This window comes from Vespa crabro, chromosome 8 (genome assembly GCF_910589235.1).
Source record: "Vespa crabro chromosome 8, iyVesCrab1.2, whole genome shotgun sequence".
Classification (NCBI taxonomy): domain Eukaryota; kingdom Metazoa; phylum Arthropoda; class Insecta; order Hymenoptera; family Vespidae; genus Vespa; species Vespa crabro.
Genome location: NC_060962.1, coordinates 6211963 through 6234268, shown reverse-complemented (window position 1 = coordinate 6234268; position 22306 = coordinate 6211963). Strand labels below are relative to the sequence as shown.

Below are 22306 nucleotides of genomic sequence, written 5' to 3'. Positions count from 1 at the left end.
TCTTATGTCACGTGACACAAGTGACGTAGTAAAGTGTAGTGGGGATATGACGTCGGTGTTTCCTCGTGTGAGAATTTGTCTGGCAACCCTGCTGACGTGTTTATCCCGTTATCGAATAGTAGAACTATAGTCAACAAATAGGTAAACATATAAGAATATATTATCTCTCCTTGTCATATTCAATATAATATATAATATAATATAATCTTGAGTACTTTAAGTAAAGAATTTTTTTAATAATACGTAATACGTCATAGATACTTGTATCTCTGTGATACTTATTTTATATTACATCATTAATCCAATGACATTACGGAAACATATTGACCAATCACATATTCCTAAGAAAGAGGAGAAATTATAGTGACATAACGTTTACCTGTTCATCCTCTAGAGTTCGATATTTTTACTATGAGACTATGCTATTCGTAATACACGTAATGGTCTATGCTTTGTGTCATCTTGGCAGTACTGACTGACAGTGAGTAAACATTGAGATTTACTGACAGTACTGACGGTGATAAAAAACGATCGCGGCTTTTATGAAATTATCAGAAAACGTTGATAATTTAATATAGTGATGTTAACATTTATGATATAATTAAAATTTTAACATAATTTAAGTTGTACTAGAAATTATGTCGTTATTAAAAGGATGTATTAATATGTAAAACTAATTCATTTGTTATTATGAGGCAAATTGAATATACACAATCTAATTCGATGATCGAATGACAATTTTCGAAGTTATAACTATTAAATTATTAATTCATGATATTTCCTTACTCAAAAATAATGCGTCACATAACCGAATATCGCAGATCTATTGATGAATACAAACCTATTTCGCCTATAAAAAGAAAAATGAAACTATATTGGGTTTTAGCTGCATTTAGAATTTTTTTGACTTTTATTCCACAAACTGGATATATACATCCGGATGAATATTTTCAAGCTATAGAAGTTATATCAGGTAACTACTTTTTATTGTAGTAGGTTTATCAGGTCCAAATTTTCATGACAAATGTACGATGACGCGTTTACTCTTACAGGAGATCGTTTTGACATAGATGTTTACAAACCATGGGAATATAATGCAACATTTCCCATTCGAACTGTTTTTATACCGCAAATAATTGTGGGCACATCCTATTCAGTTTTAAAATTTCTTTCATCGTATACATTTTATTTCTTTGGTACATCCTTAATATCACCATATTATCTTATAGTCTTTCCAAGACTCTTTATGTGTATTTTATCATTCGTATCGGATTACTGCCTATATAAGATATGTTGTATGTGTGGCCAAAACTATAAAGTGAGATTGATTACATTTGCAAGTTCATATGTAACGTTAACTTATGCTACACGTGTGTTTTCAAATTCCATTGAATTAACATTGACTTCTTTACTATTATTCTATACCTCACAGTGCATGGTATACTCAGAAAAGGTATAAAATTCCATTTCAACAAACATAGGAAACATAATAGAACAAATCACTTACAAATATATAATAAAATAAGCGCAACAATAACAAACTTTTGTCATTTTAGGTCATTATACAGAGTGATTATCTTTCAAACAAATATGATGAAGCTAAAAATGGAGTGGAACGTGTTAAATATTATAAACTTTTAGGATCATTACCTTCACATTCTTTAAATCATTGCTTTAAAATAGCTACCATTACTGTTATTGGTATATTTAATAGACCAACATTTGTTGCATTTGCATTTCCTCCTGTATTTTTTTGGTTACAAAGAGGTCTTGGTTCAAGAACTATTGGTTTGCTTCATTTTCATATAAGAATATTTACTTTTATTCTTTGTGGCATACCTGCTGCTATTTTCTTTATCATAGTTGATAGTTTTTACTTTGGTTACTTAACAATGGGAGAGATAGGAAATTTGGATATTAGTTTGAATAATTTTGTAGTGACACCACTTAATTTTTTAAAATATAATGCCAATTCTAAAAATTTAGAAAGTCATGGTTTACATCCACGCTTTTTGCATTTTTTATTAAACATTCCTCTATTATACAATGTACTTGGAATTATTGGATTACTTACATTTGCAAGGATGTCATTCAGGTGAATATTTTAATATAATAATATAAAAATTTAGAATAATTAAAATGCATTATTATACATAATTTTAGTTTTCTAAACTGTAAATTTTATAATATTTATATTTCCAAAAGTAGCATGCATGTTAATGAGTATTAATTGCTTGCAGTGGTTTAAAAGGAAAATGGCTGGAATTACCACGGATACAAAGTATAGTTAGTTTAATGACAACATCATTTATTGTTCCTGTAGCATTATTATCTTTTTTTCCCCATCAAGAACCTCGTTTTATAATACCTGTGATATTACCATTGGTTTTCTTATATGCTCCAAAGTTATATCATGTACCTGGAGTTGATATTACCTCACATATTAAAAAAAATAATCGAACTAATTATATGCCACAAAAAATATTTAAGCTTACAAAGCTGCAAATTATTTGGTATTTTTTTAACATCATATTATGTTTATTTTATGGTTTTGTACATCAAGGTGGAGTTTTCCCTCTAACATCACATATGAGTGCTGAATTGAAAGCTAAACCTCATCTCACACATATACATTTATATACATCGTATATATATCCCATACCAACTGCACTTTTACATTTAAGAAATACACATAAAACATATGTTAGTAGTGACAATCATAAGTATCGCTTGACCAAAGACTTTTATCTTTATGAACAAGGTTCGAAGAATATGACAGAAGTGTATAATAGTATTACACAAAAACTTCAGGAATGTGAAGAAAAATTCAAATATAAAAGAATACCATATAGATTGTATTATACATTGCCTTATAGTGCTGTAGGAGAATTTGCTGAATATTTCCAAAATAATACTCTATTATTTAAGTATTATATTGTATGGACGTATCCACACGTTTCGACTGAAAAATTGCCATCATTAAAAACAATTCTTGAACATATAAATATACAGAATAATAGTCTTTTTAATCAGAGTTCAATAAAGCAACTTATATATGATATATTTATGTTTTTTCGACAGTTTAGATTAGCATTAATCAAGATTGAAAAATCAACACAATTTGTAAAAAAGACTAAAAATTCAGTGTTTACATAGAAAAAGTAATAAATAAATTATTCCATATTTTATCATCACGAAAATCTATTCAAAAACAAAAATGTAAAATTTTTAATAATTACTTGAAACAATTATTTTCTTGTATTATACATGCATTGTATATTTTATCAAACTGTAAGTTTAAAGTACAAAATTAATTTAATTTTACTTGTTTTTTATTTATGTTTATAAAGTATGGTTACATAAGAATGTCGACTAGAGTTTTGTAAATATTGCAATGTAAGTATAAGTATTTATCATAAAAAAAATTATATGTTTATAAGCGAATGTATTTTTACGTATATATATATCTATGTATTTATTAATTATTGTAGTCGCCTGACATATATAGAGACTTTATGAAAATATTTGCTGTTTAAGAAAATATCTTCTCTCTAAAATTATCCACTATTTCCTTAGTAAAATAAACTTTACATTATTTATACATAATAAATTTCATTATATTTTGGCAATGTATTAAATCAACATAATCAGATTCCTATTATTACAATAGAAGAATATTTTAATATATGTTAAATTCGAGCATACTAGTTATTAATAATAGTGATAAAATTAGTATCATATTGCAAACATATTATATTTCATATTTCATATATATTCGTTTTTCTATTCCTAATTATATATAGATTATTTTGTAAAAGAATAGCAATTTTTGTTAAAAATTTAGTAAAGACAGATTATTTAGAATTTACTAAAAATAATATGTAAAAATACTAAATAATAACATTCCAATAAATTTCTAATTTTATCAATATCAGCTACACGTAATTATAATCAAAATATGGCACTAATTCATTGTCCCTCATAAGTCCATGGTGAATCTTGATTAAATTTACTTTGATGTGCTGCATTCCGAGCTGCATATAATCTCTAAAATCGTAATAAATATTTACATAGAATTCTTATTTTTTATAATATTAAAATATCTTACCGGATTGTCAATATAAGCTTCACATCCGTAACACCAAACTGATAAATCACTAAAACTTAGAGTCAAAGGATGTTGAGTTTCATCAGCATGTAATAATGCATGTTGATTGATATTTCTTGCACAATGTACGGTGTAACATTGTAGACAAATCCAATTTTCAACATTGCTACCACATTCCATACATGGTAAATGTACATCAATACCACGAGATGGTACATCATTAACAGTATCTAGATGTGGACAATCGCGCAATGGTATAACAGCAAACATTTCTCCAGCTATTAATGCCTGTATATAAAGTTTTTATATTTTAATGCGATCATAGAAACAACTAAAAAAAAGTTGCAGTAATAAAAAATCATTACCTGCAGATTATCAGAGAGATAATCGGTCAAACTTGTTGCTGCAGCTCCATCATAAATTCCTCTATTCTCTCCAAAATCATTACTACCACTTGCATTATTAGAACTTCCTGCAGTTTCTCTTCTCTGTCTCTCTTTTTGTTGATCCTTATTTACACATGTTCTAGCTATTTCTGTAGTTGTCATTTCCTTCATAGTTTTTGAATTCTTAATTTTTATATTTTCTATCTCATTTTGAAGTTTCAATATTTCTTCATCCGTTACTAAATTCATACTATTTTTATTAAAAGAAAGTTTGATATCCAATTTTTCATTTTCAATACCCTCTAAAGCAATTTTGGATTCTGAATGTTCATTAAATTTAGAATTTCTAACTTGCTCATTCATCTTTTTATAAGTAGCAATTTTCGTGAGATTTTCTTTTGGCAATGATAAATTGAACATTAAATTGGGCCAATATTTTTTTTGCGTTTTTAACACATTATTTATAGAATGTATTGCACTTGAACATGGTATTAACGAAGCATCTAGCAGGGGTAATGGGTCACCAAGTAACGCTTTTGTACATATCGCCATTGAATGAGAAATTGAATTTATATTATAACCTCCCTCCAGACTAAGTATAATACGTCCATTTGCCAAAGAAGATAACCAATGTGTTAAATGTCCATACATTTCTGGAGTCACTGTACATCCTTAAAATAAATATTTTTTTTTATATTATTCAATAATTGTGTTAATAATATTTTATATATATATTATCACATACCCCCTAGTGGATCTCCAATACAAGCATCAAAGCCTGCAGAGACTAGAACTAAATCTGGGTTGAATTGATAAGCAATTGGCATAACAACTTGTTGAAATGCAGCTATATATTCTGCATTTCCCATTCCTTTCTAGGAGAAAAAAAACAATAACAATAACAAATCTTTGTTAGAAAGGTAAAAATAAAAATTATATAGTATAATACTCACTTTGTTCCATGGTATATTTATACAATAACCTTCTCCTAACCCTGACCCAACAGAAGTATAATTACCGTATTTAGAATGTGGGAAAAAACTTCCATTGTCATAACGATGAATGGATATATAAAGTACATTTGGATCATTTTCAAAAATAGATTGAGTTCCATTTCCATGATGTACATCCCAATCTACTATTAATATCCTGAAAATTATGAAAATAATTTTAATCTCTTTAATTTTTATATTTTGACTATTACAATTTTCAATTAAATTAAATAATAAATAATTCTTTTTACCTCTTTACATTATGAATATTTTGAGCATATTTTGCTGCTACTGCAACATTATTAAAAATACAAAAACCACATGCCAGATTTGGTTCTGCATGATGTCCTGGAGGTCTTATTACTGCAACTCCAGATTGTGCTTGTCCATTTAATACATTGTCCACAATTTGAAGTAATGAGCCAACAGATACACAAGCAGAAAACCATGTTTCATTATGCAAATAAACAGAATTATATTTTAATGCTTGCCTTTCCAAATCTTTGGTTTTAAATGTTTCTGTCTTTTTTATTGCATGAATGTAGTCTTGTGAATGAGCTAATAATATTTCTTCCTCTGTTGCCACTCTTCCCTTTATCAAATATAATGTATAATTCAGTTATTAATTTCAGATGTCTTATGTATGTACATATTAATAAATTAAATAAATCAAAATTACATACTTGTTGTAAATAGCACCGGTCTAATAAACCATGTTCTTCATGTTTTTTATAAATGCTTAAAATTCGATTTGGCTTTTCTGGATGTGTGTTATTAATAGTATCGCAATGTTTCAACATCCTGTTGTCATATACAATACATACTTTGTTAGGTGCTTTGGATAAATTTGTAACTATAAAAATACTTCTTTTTAATATATTATTATTCAAAATATAAAATTAATGTTATTATAACGAAGGACTTACATTTTATCAATGAATCTAATTTTTTATCTAATGCTTCAAGAGTATTTTTACTTTGTACAGGATAACAATTTCTTGTTTCATAAATATCTGGCTTGTACACTTCTCCCCTATATAAGTATACAAGTGATAATAAATTTTTTTTTTAAACATTATATACTATAGTATAACTTACTTGTAATTAACAACAGGCAAATGTTGATCATTATTTTCTTCTTTTTTGTCAATTCTATTATTAATACTATATTGGTCTTGATATTGATAACATTTCCAAAACTGTTTATGAACGTAGATAGTATTTAAAATCGTATCGCGTATACTAAAAATACATGTAATATGTAATATGAATTAACTTTCTTGTTAAATATTTTATTTCACTATAATTACCTTAATGATGGTAATTGTAATGTTTGCAACATAGGACATGGATCACCTAATAATGTTCGCAGAGTTAGTGCAGCACTTTCAGCCAATGACTTTAAACAATAACCACCCTATCAACATAAATACATTGATTATCAGTTTCTAAAATTAATTATATAAATAGATTACATAGGTAATTTATAAAATATACCTCCAATACTACAGCTACCTTTCCAGCTGCCAAACTCAATAGGGATGACAATAGATGAGCATAACATGCAGGTGTTATTTCCATTTCACCCTTTACATCATAAAAAATATATACACGTATACATACATATTATATTTAAGTTTCTATTCTAGTAATGCATGATGATAATTTTTAGAAAAAATATGCATGAGTAAAAATAAATAATAAGAATGTAGTCGAAAATTATACATAAATCATTTTTCTTAACTCTTTCATCTCCAAGTGTAGAATCAAATCCAACAGAAATAATAAGATCTGGATGGAATTAGGATAGGAAAAATAAAACAATAGTTAAATAAATTCTATTATTTTACCTCTGGGCATCCCAAAGCTGCATCATAACCAGCTGAGACTATTATGAGATCAGGTTGAAACTATAATAAATATTGTATTAATTCTACATTATGTTCTTTTATAATTTGGAAGCATTTCATTTTTTTTATATAAAGTCTCTAAATTAATATTTAAAAAGAAAATTGATTTATACTATTTACCTCATAAGCCATTGGTAATAAAACTTGTTGAAATATTGCAATATAATCAGCATTTGTCATACCAGTTTTGTTAAGTGGTATATTAAAATTATAACCTTCTCCCAAACCTTTACCAATGTAATGAAAATTAGATTCTTCTAAATTAGGCCAGAATGTTCCATTTTCATAACGATGTATTGAAAAATAAACTACACTAAAAAGAAAATATAAAGTAATATTAATAAATATATAATTCTTACTGGACTTAATTGTAAACTTAAAATGAATAATTATTTATTAAAATAAAAAATTATTTATTAATCAAAATAATACCGTGAATCATCATAAAACATTTGTTGAGTAGCTTGTCCATGATGTACATCCCAATCAACAATAAGAATTTTATTTGCTAAATTATCATTTAAAGCTTTTTTTGCCGCAATAGCCACGTTATTATAAAAACAATATCCACAATATTCAGATTTCATTGCATGATGTCCAGGTGGTCTGAAATATAATGGAATTAAAGACAATAAATAATCTAAAAGATTTTGAAAAATAATTGCATTTTACCTGATAATGGCCATGCCATTTTGTATATCTCCTTTACAAATACTTTCTACTAAACTTATTGTTGAACTCACAGCCAATAAAGATAATTTATAAGTGGACTGAAAAATAAATTAATTAATTTTAATTCCTTAAGATTATTATCTATAATCTACCTACTGGATGTATATATATAGCATCATATTTAGAAGACAATGTTTCCAATTTGTCCAGGTCCATACATCCACTGGTTGATTTTAATATATCTATTTGTTTTTGGCTATGCATTTGAAGTATGTCATTTTCTGTACAAAATCTGGTTGAAATTAATTTACATCTATTCAACAATTCTAACTCTTTACATCTTTCTAAGATCCTTATTAATCTATTTGGACATTCAGGATAATTTTCATCCCACAAACATTTATGTTCCTCCATAGAATGATCATAAACAATACCAGTTTCCTTATGCACAATACTATATGCATCTCTTATCTTTTGATAAATGTCGTATACAAAGTTTGTGTTAGACTTTTTATTTTGTAATATTTTGCGCTGTACTGCCTCTTGTTTCGCAGCCAATAAAGCGGCAGACGGTCGAATCTATTCATAATAACAAATAAATAAAAATAAAAATTATTGAAATATATTATTATTGTATATTTATTATATACAATATATAATATTTGTTATATATTGTAAACAATATATAACATTGTAATACATTAATACATTATAAATTAATATGATCAATCATTCTTACATTTGAAAGTTTAGATGATTTCTTGGTATTCTTTTTTTTTGTTGTAGATTTCATATCCGTAGTATTTTTTTGACAATCCATGGTAGATTCCTCAATAGCTTTAATAAGTTGAATTTCACTCTCTGCTAGTTGCCTCACAGCATCAAACAAATTTCCCTCTAATCCAGTTTTCGACTATTAATAATATTTTATTTTAACAATCTTTTATGTGATATTTTGTAAATATTAAGATATATAAAATATATTAACTAACAAAATCATAATATGCATATAAATTATAATAAATAAGAAAATAAAAACAAGAACAAAATTGCAATATACTACATATACACATATATTTCACATATTATACATATACTATGCATACGTGAAAACACACACATACATACATATATATATATATACTTAATAATTTGTAAATAAATGATGAAAATATTGAGTTAAAAAAATTAACGTGACGAAAACATAAATATTAAAAAAAATAAAAAACAAACAAAAAATATTAAGTATTAAATACAAAGAAACTCAGAAATTTTTGTATATATTTAATCTGTCAGTAAATATACGTAGGAGTATAAACGTCGAATATGTCCTTATATATATAAGCACATCCCTTCCACTGGAATGTATTGTCATCCATAATGACTAAATATATATATATATATATACTATATATATGTGTATATATATATACATATATATGTATGTAATTATATAATATTGTACTAAACTAAATGTTTATTCACAGATATATAAAGCATAGGAATTATTTCTTACCATTTGTTATCTTTGGTTAACCTTGAAAATTGTTAAATTCAAAAAATTTCTCTTATACATTTAACTGCATATTTATAAAAATTCCACCAATGACCGTTCAACGGATCTAATAATAATTAACTCTTTATCTTTATCAGTTAGGAAATTCTCGATTTTCTCATTTTTTTAACTTCATTACATATTTAATTTATTTCTTAATTTAAAAAGAGTTACATGTCTACATTGCGCAGCGTCGTCAGACTATGACGCCGCCATCGTTCACCAAAAAACAAAAGAAAAAATAAATATATAATTAAAATAAAAGAACAAACCTAATATATGTGTGAAAGTAATCTTTGTTAAGAAGAGCAGTGCATTATGCGTGAGACTGTATAAAATATACAAATAAGATGAAGTACTCATTTATTGTTTCTAATCATAAAAAAAAAAAAAAATAATTCGAAGATAAATTTGAAAAAATTGTGTACTATTTATATTCTTTATGAAATGTTTTATACTTTTATATATAATACATATATATATAATAAAATATAATATATAGAGAATATATATATATATATATATGTATATATAATATTTTATACGCGAATCATAGATTATAACCTCAATAAAAGTGTCCGAATTAATTTATTCTAATCTCTTATGTATTTCGTATTTTGTAGACTGGCAGATATATCTACATTTGTTTAATATTTTAATTAAATAAATAATAAAACAAAATGATGCCATTCAACAAGTGTTCTTTAAACTATCTCAAAATGTATAGACATGTAAATACATGGTCACCTTTAGCAACAGCATTCAATTCTATTACAAAAATAGAACATGGATTTAGTTTGTCCAAAAAGGAGACTGTGAGTTCAATTTTTATATAATAAAATTTATAAATACATTGTTTAAGTATATCGCTAAATATTCCTTATATTATAGGGTTTATTTGGTATACCTGAACTTAAAGATGCAAGCGGATTTAAAACGTTGAAGGATCGTGCATTTACTCAAACTGATTTACTTATAGCTGAAGTAACTGATGTTAACAGAAAGAGAAATATGGTAGAGATATTTGATGAATTGTCTGACACTTTATGTAAAGTTGCAGATTTGGCAGAATTCATTAGAATTGCACATCCAAATATAGAGTTTATTGAAGCTGCGGAGGATGCTTCTATATCACTAAGTAGTGTCGTTGAAAAGTATGTAATTTAAATCTATTCATTTGTTAATAATTGCAATTGGATTATTAACATTATTTATATTATTTTTTTAACAGACTTAATACTCACCGTGACTTATATAATGCATTACAGCATGTTGTAAAGAATGGAGACATTTTAAAAACTTCTCCCATTGATGATCATGTTGCCAAGCTATTTTTGTTTGATTTCGAACAAAGTGGTATTCATTTGCCAGAAGAACAAAGAAAACAAGTCGTCATGTTAAATGACAATATCCTACAAGTAAGCTCAGTATATACATATTGTATTATTAATTTATTAGTAATTATATTTATTTTTTCAATAAATGATTTATAATTAAGGCAGGTCAGAAATTTATGGCTGGTGCTGTTACTACACGCTCTATAAGGGCTGATATTTTGCCAGAAAGTATCAGGCAAAAGTGAGTATAATGATATCCAATTTATTAATATTTATATTAAAAGATATATGAAAATATTTTTACTATATGTTGCCACCATTATTTTACATTAGCTAATTTTCTCAGTTTTGAGATACACAATGGTCAGATATTAGTAAGTGGACTTTATACAGATTCATCTAATACTATTGTTCGTGAAGCAGCTTACAAGCTATTCTTATACCCTGATAAACAACAAGAGTATTTGTTGGTTAAGCTTTTAAATTGTAGACATCAATTGGCACAAATATGTGGATTTCCTACATATGTCCACAGGTAATTCTATTTAAATTTTAATGAAATATTCTCTGCCAATGAATATTATATTTAATGCAATATTATTTTATTATTCAGACATTATTTCTTTTCACAGAGCTGTAAAAGGTAGTACAGTACAAACACCTGAAGCAGTAAATGATTTTCTTAATATTTTGAATGATAATTTACAAATTAAAGCGATGCAAGATTTTCAAGAGATGCAAAAAATGAAAGATATTCAATCGTCTATAAAACAAGTTCGTTTTTTTTCCAGAAATAAATTAATTTTATAATTAGTGAAGACAATTAATAATTTATTTATATTGTATAGGATTTGATGCCATGGGATACAGCCTATTTTATCTCAATGGCTAAAAAGACATGGTTAAATACTTCCAACAATGAGTTTGCTCCATATTTTTCTCTTGGCTCTTGTATGGATGGTTTAAATTATCTTGTACAAGCATTATATGGAATACGACTGGAATCTGTACCAGTTTTATGTGGTGAAGTATGGGCACAAAATATACATAAATTAGCTGTGATTGATAAAGATGAAACAACATTGGGTTACATTTATTGTGATTTTTTTGAAAGAAAAGGAAAACCTAATCAAGATTGTCATTTTGCTATTAGAGGTGGAAAACAGTTGTCCAATGGAACTTATCAGGTAACATTGAAAAAAAAAAAAATGGTTATTTTTTTTATTTACTTTTATAATTTGACAATAATGTATATTTTCAGACTCCTATAGTTGTTTTAATGTTATCTTTACCATCACCTAAATGGTCTAATCCATGTTTACTAAATCCATCCTCAGTTGATAATTTATTTCACGAAATGGGACATGCATTACATTCTATGTTAGGTAGAACAAAATATCAACATGTGACAGGTACCAGATGCAGTACAGATTTTGCAGAAGTACCGAGCGTGTTAATGGAATATTTTGCAGGCGATCCACGAGTAAGCTTATGTACAATAAAAAATTTATCAGAGTAAAGTCTTACGCAAATTTTAATTGATATTTTGATTAGGTACTGTCTATGTTTGCAAAACATTATCAAACGAACGAGCAAATGTCAGATAATTTGTTAAAAAAGTTATGCGCTTCGAAATATATTTTTTGCGCATCAGAACTGCAAAATCAAGTATTTTATAGTATGTTAGATCATGTTTATCATAGCAATAAAATAGAAAGATCTACTACAGAAATTTTAAAAGATATTCAAGAAAAATATTATGGTTTACCATACATTGAAAATACAGTATGTATTCTTTTTTTAAAAATGCAGAAAATTATTATGAATATGGGATATATTGCTTATGATAATTATTCATTATTTTTGTCTGTAGGCATGGCAGTTGCGATTTTCTCATCTAGTGGGATACGGTGCCAAATATTATTCTTATTTAATATCACGTGCAATAGCCTCTTGGATTTGGCAAACATACTTTCAACACGATCCTCTGAGTAGAGTTGCTGGTGAGAAATATCGTTGGGAATGTTTAGCACACGGTGGTGGTAAACCTCCATCATTATTAGTTTCTGATTTTCTACACAAAAATGCTAATCCTAGTAATTTTGCAAACTCGTTATTAAATGAAATTGATATAAGAAATGAATATATGAAAACAATAAAAGCATTAAAATAATAATTTTCGCGTTGATATGCAATTTTAGAAGAAATTGTATTTATCAAATAAATTCTTCAGTTTAGACACGATAAAGTATTAACAGTAATATACTTGTAACTTCTAAAAATTATTTTTTAAGTAAATTTATAATTGATTGTATAATAAAATACGAACAACGATACGTTATTAAGAAATTTTCACTTATCACTTCAGTACAAATGTCCAATTTATTCTAACTAAATTTTAGAAAGGTTACATGAATTAAAATTTTGAATTTTATTATAAAACGGTACTTTTGTATTTATAGGTGTGTAACGTAAATACAATAAACAAACTTACTAAATAATAAATTATTCGTTTCATCATGTTAGCGTACATTCTTCGTACATATTAAAAATTTTTACATTACTTTTTAGCAATTATCTGTTATTAATACGTTTGCATAATAATTTTGTACCTGTCGATAATAACCGATATTATCTATTGTATATATCCACAAATAAGTAGCAATTTTTTGTATATTTATCAAATCGCAAAAAAAAAGAAATCAATACATTTCCCTCAGATATAATTTACATGAATTTTTCTTTTGTATTATAGATATGTATAATATTTGCATAAATCAAAGTCAAATGTTCTAAAATTAGATTCAGGGGAAAAATGAAATTTTCTTCGAAACATTAATTTTCTAATTGATGTAGCAGAGTGAAAAAGTTACATCCCTAGGACACAGATACATAATTTATTATATATTAATATTCGTATTTTTTTTATTACCTTTTCCTGTGTAACACAAAGAAATCATTTATTTATAATTGTGTTAATTCTAGAATAATAAAACAAACACCGACTACAATGTTCTCTTAAAATATGATAGATATCTCAATTCATTTACTAAATATAATAAAAAATAAGCAGATCTAGATGATAATATACATATAATGATGGAAGGCACCAGAAATTGAATCTATAAAATGAAAAAAGAAAAAACAAGTATATAATAACATGAAACACTGTAGATATTGAAGACATTAAGAATATATCTTGAAAATGCACTTCTCAATTTAAAGTAATATATACATACGTTTCACACACACTTGCACGCACACACACACATATACAAGTCGCTTTTATAACAAAATAAAGGAGACTTCTGTCAATCCTATATTATTATTCTTTCGTAAATGTGTTATAATTATTATATATTATTAATGTAGTGAATTGGCTAGGATTTTAAGCTTTTTTAAACGGGCTAATTTATTGGCTCACATGAAAATTAAGCTCATAAGATTTACATAAATACATTTATTTCAAAAGCAAATTAATCTTTTTTATCACTTCCTTTTTATAAATGAACAGTTGATACATACGAAGTTATGGTACAATTTCGAATGTAAAGAATAAATATTGATAAGACATATTTTGCAATTGCATGTATTAATATAGTATATAAATTTCTTTATTGCTTACATATGCAAAAAGCATATAATGTAAGCAGTGAGGAGATATTAGAGTTTCAATTGAAAAAAATGAGAATTTTCTTTTTAATTTTCCTACATTAATATTTAAAGTTAATATTTTTTTCCACAGTGTTTCTCATTATTATTTACTAATAAATTTGTGTTATCCTATTACTTTTTTCCCAAGAAAGATGAACATGTTCTTTTTAGTATCACAACTGTTATAATATTTTCTGTTAAAACTTCGTTCATAACTACTGAACTGTATTGTAAGGTACTATGTCGAGATGCTTACAAAGTAGTGTGGCATAGTGATCTCCTTTAATATAATCTGTTCAAATGAAATTTATTTCGTTTCAATAAAAGGATTTTTTTTTCTACATTTCCTTAAACTTTTTACACGATGTGTTAGTAAAAGTAAATTAAAAATACTTCTTGCATACCTCTATACTTTTTCCACTGTACAAATCTTTATTTTATTTTATACCTAAAATCAGCTGCAACAATGCCTATTAAATTTAACTGTAAAATTAAAGTTCCTGTTGTAATTATTGTAAACAGTTATTATCCTTGGTTTAACTGAGATTCGTAAGTGTAATATGGTCTCCAGAATCTTAACTTTCAATAATAGTTTTATGTGTCAGGATAATTTTGAATATTTAAGCCAAACTTCTTCAAAGTTTTATATGGTGCAAAGTTTAAATCTATTACAATTAACGCACTGTCGCCGATTTTTTAAGGAATTAGTACATTATGTTTCTCATTTCTTAAGTTATTTTCATTGTAGCTATTACAGTGTTACATTATGTTTGTTGTTTTGCACTACATCTGCTTATCTTTTAATATGCTGTGAAAAACTGCTTAGCATAAAAAATTGTTGGTACATCTTAAACTGCTGCATTATCGATGATATTTTGCACATGGTCCTTTTTAGCAAAATCTAGAAATAACACAAGGATAACAGTAAAGCACTGTTGAAAAATTACTGTAACTGTCCAGTGTCCGTATGCACTACTACAAAAAACAAAACAATGAGGTCCATTCTAGGTATTTTTTTATGAACTGATTGTGTACTGCAACGTCACGTTGACAGTTAACCAGTTAAAGTTTTTTGTTCCTTTCTTCAACTTTACACATTCACAATAGGCAAGCGCCAAAATTAATTGATTCGTTTTACTAGAAAATGTAAAATTGAACCAATCTGACGTAATTTTGGCATTTGATTCAGGTTACGCGACATAATTGTACTGATTTGCATTATCTTTATCCCGTTCCATGTAATCCCTGTCTATAAGTGACTCAATCCGCTTCTTTAAGTCAGCAGGCTAATTATACGAAGAAAAATATTTAAAATTAGTTATTTATTATTATTCTTTTATAACGATATTAATGCGCATACCTTAACAGGAAACTTTAATTGATTGTATAATTCACTAATGAGGAGATTGTGCGTGAGTGTTTTTCTCATTTTCATAATCCTGACAATCGCGGCATCTATTTGATATTGTCTATCTTGATACACTCTTTCCTCCGTTGCTTTTTGTTCTTCGTTCTGTGAAAAAATTTATTTAATTAAGTAATTTCAATTAAAAATTACAGGATTATTTATAGAAATATATATTATAGATTTTACCGTCTCTTTCATTTGTATTTGATTTATTTTAATTCTGAATAATTTATTCGTAAATTCCGCATTAAAAACAAATCTATCATTATCAGCTACATCTCTTCCTCGTGGATGTTTCTGTAAAACTCTAGCTTTCCCGCAAGCCAAAGATTGCAAAGTTCTTCTAAGTTCGCCATCTTCAATGTTAGTTGCAGCTTTAATATCTTCCAACGAAAGATTATCAGCATCATTAAATAATATTAAAACTAATGCTTGGAACAATGATACCTGTAGTTCTTTATTGCCCTTTAAGAAAAATTATGCCATTAAAATTTACATAATTATACGTTTTATAATACTTATGCAATAATATACCTGATTAAACCAAGCTTTTAAAACGCAGTGCCCTAGAGTAGGTTGCCATTGTAACTTTCTTCCACTATGCTTTCCTAAGTAAAATTTATTAAATACATCTTGATACTGCACCATTTCTGTTGGTAATGTAACTTCCATTACGGGATATGTTGGCCAATATCCCATTGTAAGTATTGAAACTGTTAAGTCTAAATTACTTGCAGACAATTCATGTTGCAGATTCCCCGCATACTACAAAATCATAAAAGCAAAAGTATGAGTTTTAATTGAATATTTCTTTTTTACAAATTTGCTATCGAATAATGAATTACCTGTTTAAAAGCAATATTAATATCTTTACTTAGTTCCATATCTTTGAACATTCCTTCCAGTTTACTTGTAAATCCTCCACCACATTCTTGTTTTAATTTAGATAACATGGACTTCTCAGCATCAACAGATGCAGATTTGCCTACTAGCAAACGCTTTGCCAAATCTTTTTTGTAAAAAGCTTCGAATACATCCTTTCCATGTATAAAACGAAATAATACCATAATTTTATCTAATAATCGTTCTAATTCTTCTTCCGTGGCTTCTTTATTACCTGCGCGTAGCTTACAATCGACAAATTTTGCTGCAATGGAAGGAAAAAATATATATTAATTTTTTAATTATTTTGATAAATATTTAATTACTCAAGATCATTAAAATATATTATTCATTAAATATAATACCTATTAATTCTGCTGGTTTATTTGCTCTTTGATTTATGAAAGCTTCGAAAGCTTCCTTTAAACTATTAGCAAATTTTTCGTTTTTGTGAAAACATGTATTAACAATATTGTCCATTTTATCCTTAAAATCTAAGAGTTCCTGTACCATAGTCTTATCCTTTTCTGGATCTATAACTATTGTTTTACCTTTTTTCTAGAAAATCATTGCATTATTTTTTAATAACTTATTTCTATTCATAATATAAATTACTATAATATAAATATAAATTAAATGTTTAATAATATACATACCTTTATGTAACAATTAAAATTGAGACAAAGTTCGACGAGACCATTTTTTACTCGACTATATAAATTATAAAGTAATGATAAATCACTAATTCTATTTTCATCTAATAAACCACTTAAACCCTTTTGTAGAATGCTTGAAATATGTTCAGACAATAATTGTTTCTCAACCGTATGTATAAGAGACCATCTGAAAAAAAAAATATTATACTCTTAGTTATTAAGTAATATTATATATATATAATATTATTTAGTTAAAAAGTATTAAGTACACTTATTATAACAATAACAATAATTGCAAGAACACATACTTTGTTGATGTATCAAGATAATGTAATAAACGTTCATTTTCTTCTTGCAGGCGTTTGTCTACATGTGCTAAATATTCAGGAACGTCATGTTCATTCATTAATCTTTGGCCCTCTGCTGCATACAATCTTTCTGTTGCTACCAGGAACCTATGAAATATAGTTATTAATAATACATTATAAAAAGAGAATTGCATATTATTATATAGTATATAGATATATTAACACATATGGTAAATTATCATACTTAGATTCAAAGGCCTCTTGGTAAATTTGTAAATCAGACAACATTCTTAATAACGATTTTAAAAGAGTTCTATCCACTGTATCCCCTTGTCGTTCTTTTTCAATAAGCATAAGTAACCCTTCAACAGTACGAGTTTGCACCAAATTATTTAGCACTATGTGTAATCTAAACAAATGTAACCCCATATCCCTAGAAACATATGCAAAAAAAAAACAATTACATTAGTAGTATACTAAGCATATTAGTATAAATATCAAATAACTTTTATTGTACTATTTTAAGAAATGCCTACCAAATTGAAGATATACTTGGATTTTGTAACACATATGTTCTATCCAGGTACAAAAAGATACTTCTTATCATAATCATTTGCCTGCAGTGTGATTGCCAACATTCATTCATTTTTTTCAAAAATATATGTCTATCCATGGATTCTGCCAAAAACTGTTCAATATTAGCTTTAACATGCGATTCTGTTAGTATTGTTAAATTCGCATAAAGAGTTGATGCCATTTTGTGATTACACATGTTCTCAACAGCTTGGTAAAGTTCTTCTAAAGAATAACGGATGCTTTTGCTTGTTTGTATGGCAATTACAGCTTCTTGCAGCTTTTCCCATGTTTGTTCTTGATAATTTTCTGGCAATTTTGGTTTATCTACAGAAACATGATACAATAACTCATTGATATTTATGAATATTTATAGAAAGTTTTTTATTCCTAATTGAGACTTCATTTAAAGGGACTATAATACACAAAATATAATTCTTTAATAGATTCATGGAAGTACAACAAATACATTTTAATGTTTCATAATCTATTTTCAAAATTTTTATAATGAAATACTTCCCATGTTTATATAAATTGATATCATGTGCAGAAACACGTGTATATGATTTATATATACATTAGAACAAATGTATTTTTAGATATCTCATATATGTTTATAGTTACAGATCATTCCAGAAAAACAATATAGTGTACAAAAACATCATGTGAAAATAATATATTTTATGAATTTTATATATTTTATAAATGACAAAGAAATTTTCTAATACATTTCTCATCATAAATTTCATTGTCATCACTTTATTTTCTATAAAAGATTAAAGCATAACATGTAATATATAGATGACTCTATATATATTTTATTTCAAATGTTTACAAAATTGAGCATTTTCAAAAAATAAAATAAAAATGACGTAGATCCATTTATAGAATATTACCCCATCTCGATAACGAAAACGTATGACAATCGTAGAATTTTACGAAATTCGTTCAGAGAAAAAAATATATCAGTACATAAAATCTTATAGGGATAAATAATTAAAGATGCGAAATGTTGAGAAGCAAATGATGATAATCCTAAAATACATAACATCAGTTTAAAGTACGGACAATGAATTTGCATTGATGCCAGGATAGGTTATGTCGTTCTCCTATTATTAGTTACAAAAGAAGGACGTTAAAAATTTTCGACGGAATCATCAAAATTATTAGAAGGGTACATATGCAAGAAGAAATATTATAGATGGTGAAATAAAAAAAAGAAATGACGTAGAGTAACAGAGAGAAAGAGAGAGAAAGAGAGAGAAAGAGAGAGAGAGAGAAAGAGAGAGAAAGAGAGAAAAAGAGAGAGAGAGAGAGAGAGAGCGAGAGAGCAAGAATGCAAAAGGGAAAGAAACGATAGCAAGCAATCTGAGCAAATTTTATATTATAAATTCAGAAACAGAGATAAGAGATAATGATAATAAAGCTAATAAATAAAATTAAAAAAATATATATAAATATATATATATATTATAAAAGCTAGAGAAAAAAATAGAATATAGAAGGGCAATGTGATAGAAAAAGAAAGATTAAGGGATAACAGAAGAACAGTAAAAGCGCTGTTTTGAGGTTAAGTTGTCCCGTCCGTATACTCTTTCTTACTTTTGAAATTCTTGATGACAAGCTTCCTCGCGGAGCCAGGCTTTGCACTTGCTAAGCTTGGCGAAATCTTGCTTACGCCATTCGGATTAGCAACGGTCAACGCCGAAAAATTCGCCCTCTTCTGTGTGGTATCGGTCGTGGCCGTGGCCGCCGCGGCCGTATCCGTCATCTTCTCGATATCGTCGATCTCTGTTAACGAGACCGCAGACGACAGCTTGCTACGTTTGCCACCAACAAAGTTAAGCACCGCCGTGTGCTCGGCGGTTGTCCTCTTCACCTGCTGTGCTGTGCCCAGAACCTGGGTACCTCCGAGTCTAGACATATGCGCGCATCACACGGCCGCTGGCCCTCGGCATCGATGGTTTAAAGTCACTCGTTTATTTGTCGTTCCTCCGTGAAGCACTTCAAAGCTAAATAAACGAAATATCGTATCTTACACTTTCCACTTCTCGCACGCGCGGTAGTTTTCTTTCTTTTTCCCTTTTCCTTTTTTCTTCTTTTTTTTTTCTTTTTTTTTTTTTTTTTTTTTTTTCTAATCAGGTACCTTTTCGATACAACTTTCGAGAAAAAGAAAGAAAAAGAGAAAGAGAAAGAGACAGAGAAAGAGAGCGGAAAAGCTCTTATTTATCCCCCGATATGGACGTACTCTACATGCATATATGTGACGGATCTCCCGAGAGACAATTGCCTACCGACGAGAGACGTCTCGACTGCGCGTGCGCGTCGATATTGCGATATTAACGTTACTCTTTTCGTTATTATTTTGCTGATTTTTCAAACGTAATTCAATTTTCGTTTCGTTCAAAAAACAAATTTCTCCCCTACGAATTTATTCATTTGTTCCTCCTTCGTTTATTATATTTACAATTTTTCTTTAGCTATTTTTATTTTTTTCTCTCTTTTTTTTCCTTTTTTTTTTCCTTTTTCAATCCCTTAACTCGAAAATGTATCATCAATGTTATTCAAACTTATTATTTTGCAAATGTCAAAAGATGAATGTCATGATGATCGACATGAGAAAATGTTCTCGATTATACAAAGTTTGATCATCTTTTATCATCCTAATTTAATGTATCATGAACAAGGATTTTAAGTGAGCATAACGTTTCTATGACGTTATACATACCCCATATAATAATGGTGTATCAAAATGACACAATGTTATTTAAGTTTTTAACGAATTCGAAATGAATTAAAAATAAATCTATTGAGATCGAATGCACGTAAAACTAGCAACTTTTTAAGAAGTTGAAATCACTTTGTCACGAAACGATTATGATTGTCACTTTTATTGACGAGTTAACATACTTTCTACATCGTTCATAAATTTATATATACCTTGTGATTTGTGTGATTGAAAATAGAGGTTAGTAGAGAGGGAAATAAAAGCTCGTATCTAGGTTTTATTCAATGATCGATGACGTCATTCATGTTATCTTTAACATATTTTTCATAGCTTTGAATAACGAAGGATGCCACCAAAGAAGAACGCCGGCGCTAAAGCTGGTAAATCCAAAGGTTCGGAAGAAAGTGGAAAAGGAGAAAAAGTAGAAAAAAAAGGTGGAACTACTGTAAAAGTATGCTTATATATGTATATATATATACAATGTTTGTATTTATACATGTCGTTCAATGGAATACTTTTATATTATAATTCATTGATTCGTATAGGTTAGGCACATATTATGTGAAAAACAATCCAAGATATTAGAAGCTATGGAAAAGCTAAAAGCTGGACAAAAATTTAATGAAGTGGCAGCAACATATAGTGAAGACAAAGCACGATCTGGGGTACAAACTGTTTCTTTTTTTTTTTTTCATTTACATTATTTTAAAATAAAAATGTAAAATATTATATTGTATTGATATTGTATTATTATTCTAAGGGGGATCTTGGATGGATGACACGTGGTTCGATGGTTGGTCCATTTCAAGAAGCAGCCTTTGCACTGCCCATTTCTAATTTAAGTTCTCCCATTTATACGGATCCACCAGTTAAAACGAAGTTTGGTTATCATATAATAATGGTAGAAGGTAAAAAGTAATCTTATAGCAGTAAGATTTCATTTATATTCATTTGATTGTTAATATACAATATTATTAAAAGTTTTTTTACATAGTATTTTGAAAATAACTTTCTTAACATTTACCAGTAATATATAAGATTAAATATATGTATATTCACATAATCTCTCTTACGTGTTTCATAATTTGTGCCCCAAAGATTTATTGCGAATCTTCTTGGATATGAAAATAATTATAT

General features: G+C 27.4%; 5 protein-coding genes across 11 annotated transcripts; 3 read left to right on the top strand and 2 right to left on the bottom strand.

Moving 5' to 3' along the window:
* Positions 1–57: 57 nt before the first annotated feature.
* LOC124426033 (mitochondrial intermediate peptidase) lies at positions 58–14957 on the top strand. Of its 3 annotated transcripts, none has more exons than XM_046967244.1 (11): positions 58–141; positions 10247–10438; positions 10515–10777; positions 10855–11041; positions 11122–11201; positions 11307–11495; positions 11593–11734; positions 11809–12147; positions 12222–12443; positions 12515–12745; positions 12834–14957. In XM_046967244.1, the coding sequence occupies exons 2-11, from the start codon at positions 10304–10306 to the stop codon at positions 13131–13133; spliced, it is 2088 nt and encodes a 695-aa protein (XP_046823200.1). In that variant the 5' UTR covers positions 58–141; positions 10247–10303; the 3' UTR covers positions 13134–14957. The 3 variants fall into 3 exon arrangements, with proteins under 3 accessions (XP_046823200.1, XP_046823198.1, XP_046823199.1); XM_046967242.1 differs by lacking the exon at positions 58–141 and adding an exon at positions 9837–9978; XM_046967243.1 differs by lacking the exon at positions 58–141 and adding an exon at positions 9907–10045.
* On the top strand, positions 163–3522 carry LOC124426034 (GPI mannosyltransferase 4). The gene is made up of 4 exons (XM_046967245.1): positions 163–973; positions 1053–1453; positions 1557–2095; positions 2241–3522. Exons 1-4 carry the CDS (start codon positions 772–774, stop codon positions 3154–3156), a joined length of 2058 nt encoding a protein of 685 aa, XP_046823201.1. The 5' UTR covers positions 163–771; the 3' UTR covers positions 3157–3522.
* LOC124426031 (histone deacetylase 6) lies at positions 3315–9723 on the bottom strand. Of its 3 annotated transcripts, none has more exons than XM_046967236.1 (18): positions 9585–9723; positions 8808–8981; positions 8225–8647; positions 8069–8166; positions 7829–8002; positions 7517–7709; positions 7337–7396; positions 6984–7073; positions 6797–6903; positions 6585–6728; positions 6413–6519; positions 6170–6339; positions 5738–6078; positions 5448–5643; positions 5240–5369; positions 4474–5165; positions 4109–4396; positions 3315–4047 (listed from the first exon to the last, which is right to left on the bottom strand). In XM_046967236.1, the coding sequence occupies exons 1-18, from the start codon at positions 9585–9587 to the stop codon at positions 3970–3972; spliced, it is 3468 nt and encodes a 1155-aa protein (XP_046823192.1). In that variant the 5' UTR covers positions 9588–9723; the 3' UTR covers positions 3315–3969. The 3 variants fall into 3 exon arrangements, with proteins under 3 accessions (XP_046823192.1, XP_046823193.1, XP_046823191.1); XM_046967237.1 differs by lacking the exon at positions 9585–9723 and adding an exon at positions 9374–9437; XM_046967235.1 differs by lacking the exon at positions 9585–9723 and adding an exon at positions 9193–9213.
* On the bottom strand, positions 14888–21303 carry LOC124426032 (cullin-4A). Of its 3 annotated transcripts, none has more exons than XM_046967240.1 (12): positions 21170–21303; positions 20044–20453; positions 18405–18768; positions 18113–18301; positions 17869–18015; positions 17561–17747; positions 17270–17462; positions 16868–17169; positions 16557–16787; positions 16209–16487; positions 15975–16127; positions 14888–15900 (listed from the first exon to the last, which is right to left on the bottom strand). In XM_046967240.1, the coding sequence occupies exons 2-12, from the start codon at positions 20363–20365 to the stop codon at positions 15805–15807; spliced, it is 2463 nt and encodes an 820-aa protein (XP_046823196.1). In that variant the 5' UTR covers positions 20366–20453; positions 21170–21303; the 3' UTR covers positions 14888–15804. The 3 variants fall into 3 exon arrangements, with proteins under 3 accessions (XP_046823196.1, XP_046823194.1, XP_046823197.1); XM_046967238.1 differs by lacking the exon at positions 21170–21303 and adding an exon at positions 20690–20823; XM_046967241.1 differs by lacking the exon at positions 21170–21303 and adding an exon at positions 20588–20690.
* LOC124426042 (peptidyl-prolyl cis-trans isomerase NIMA-interacting 4) lies at positions 21269–22165 on the top strand. The gene is made up of 4 exons (XM_046967259.1): positions 21269–21409; positions 21500–21620; positions 21715–21834; positions 21930–22165. The coding sequence occupies exons 2-4, from the start codon at positions 21516–21518 to the stop codon at positions 22086–22088; spliced, it is 384 nt and encodes a 127-aa protein (XP_046823215.1). The 5' UTR covers positions 21269–21409; positions 21500–21515; the 3' UTR covers positions 22089–22165.
* Positions 22166–22306: the final 141 nt, after the last annotated feature.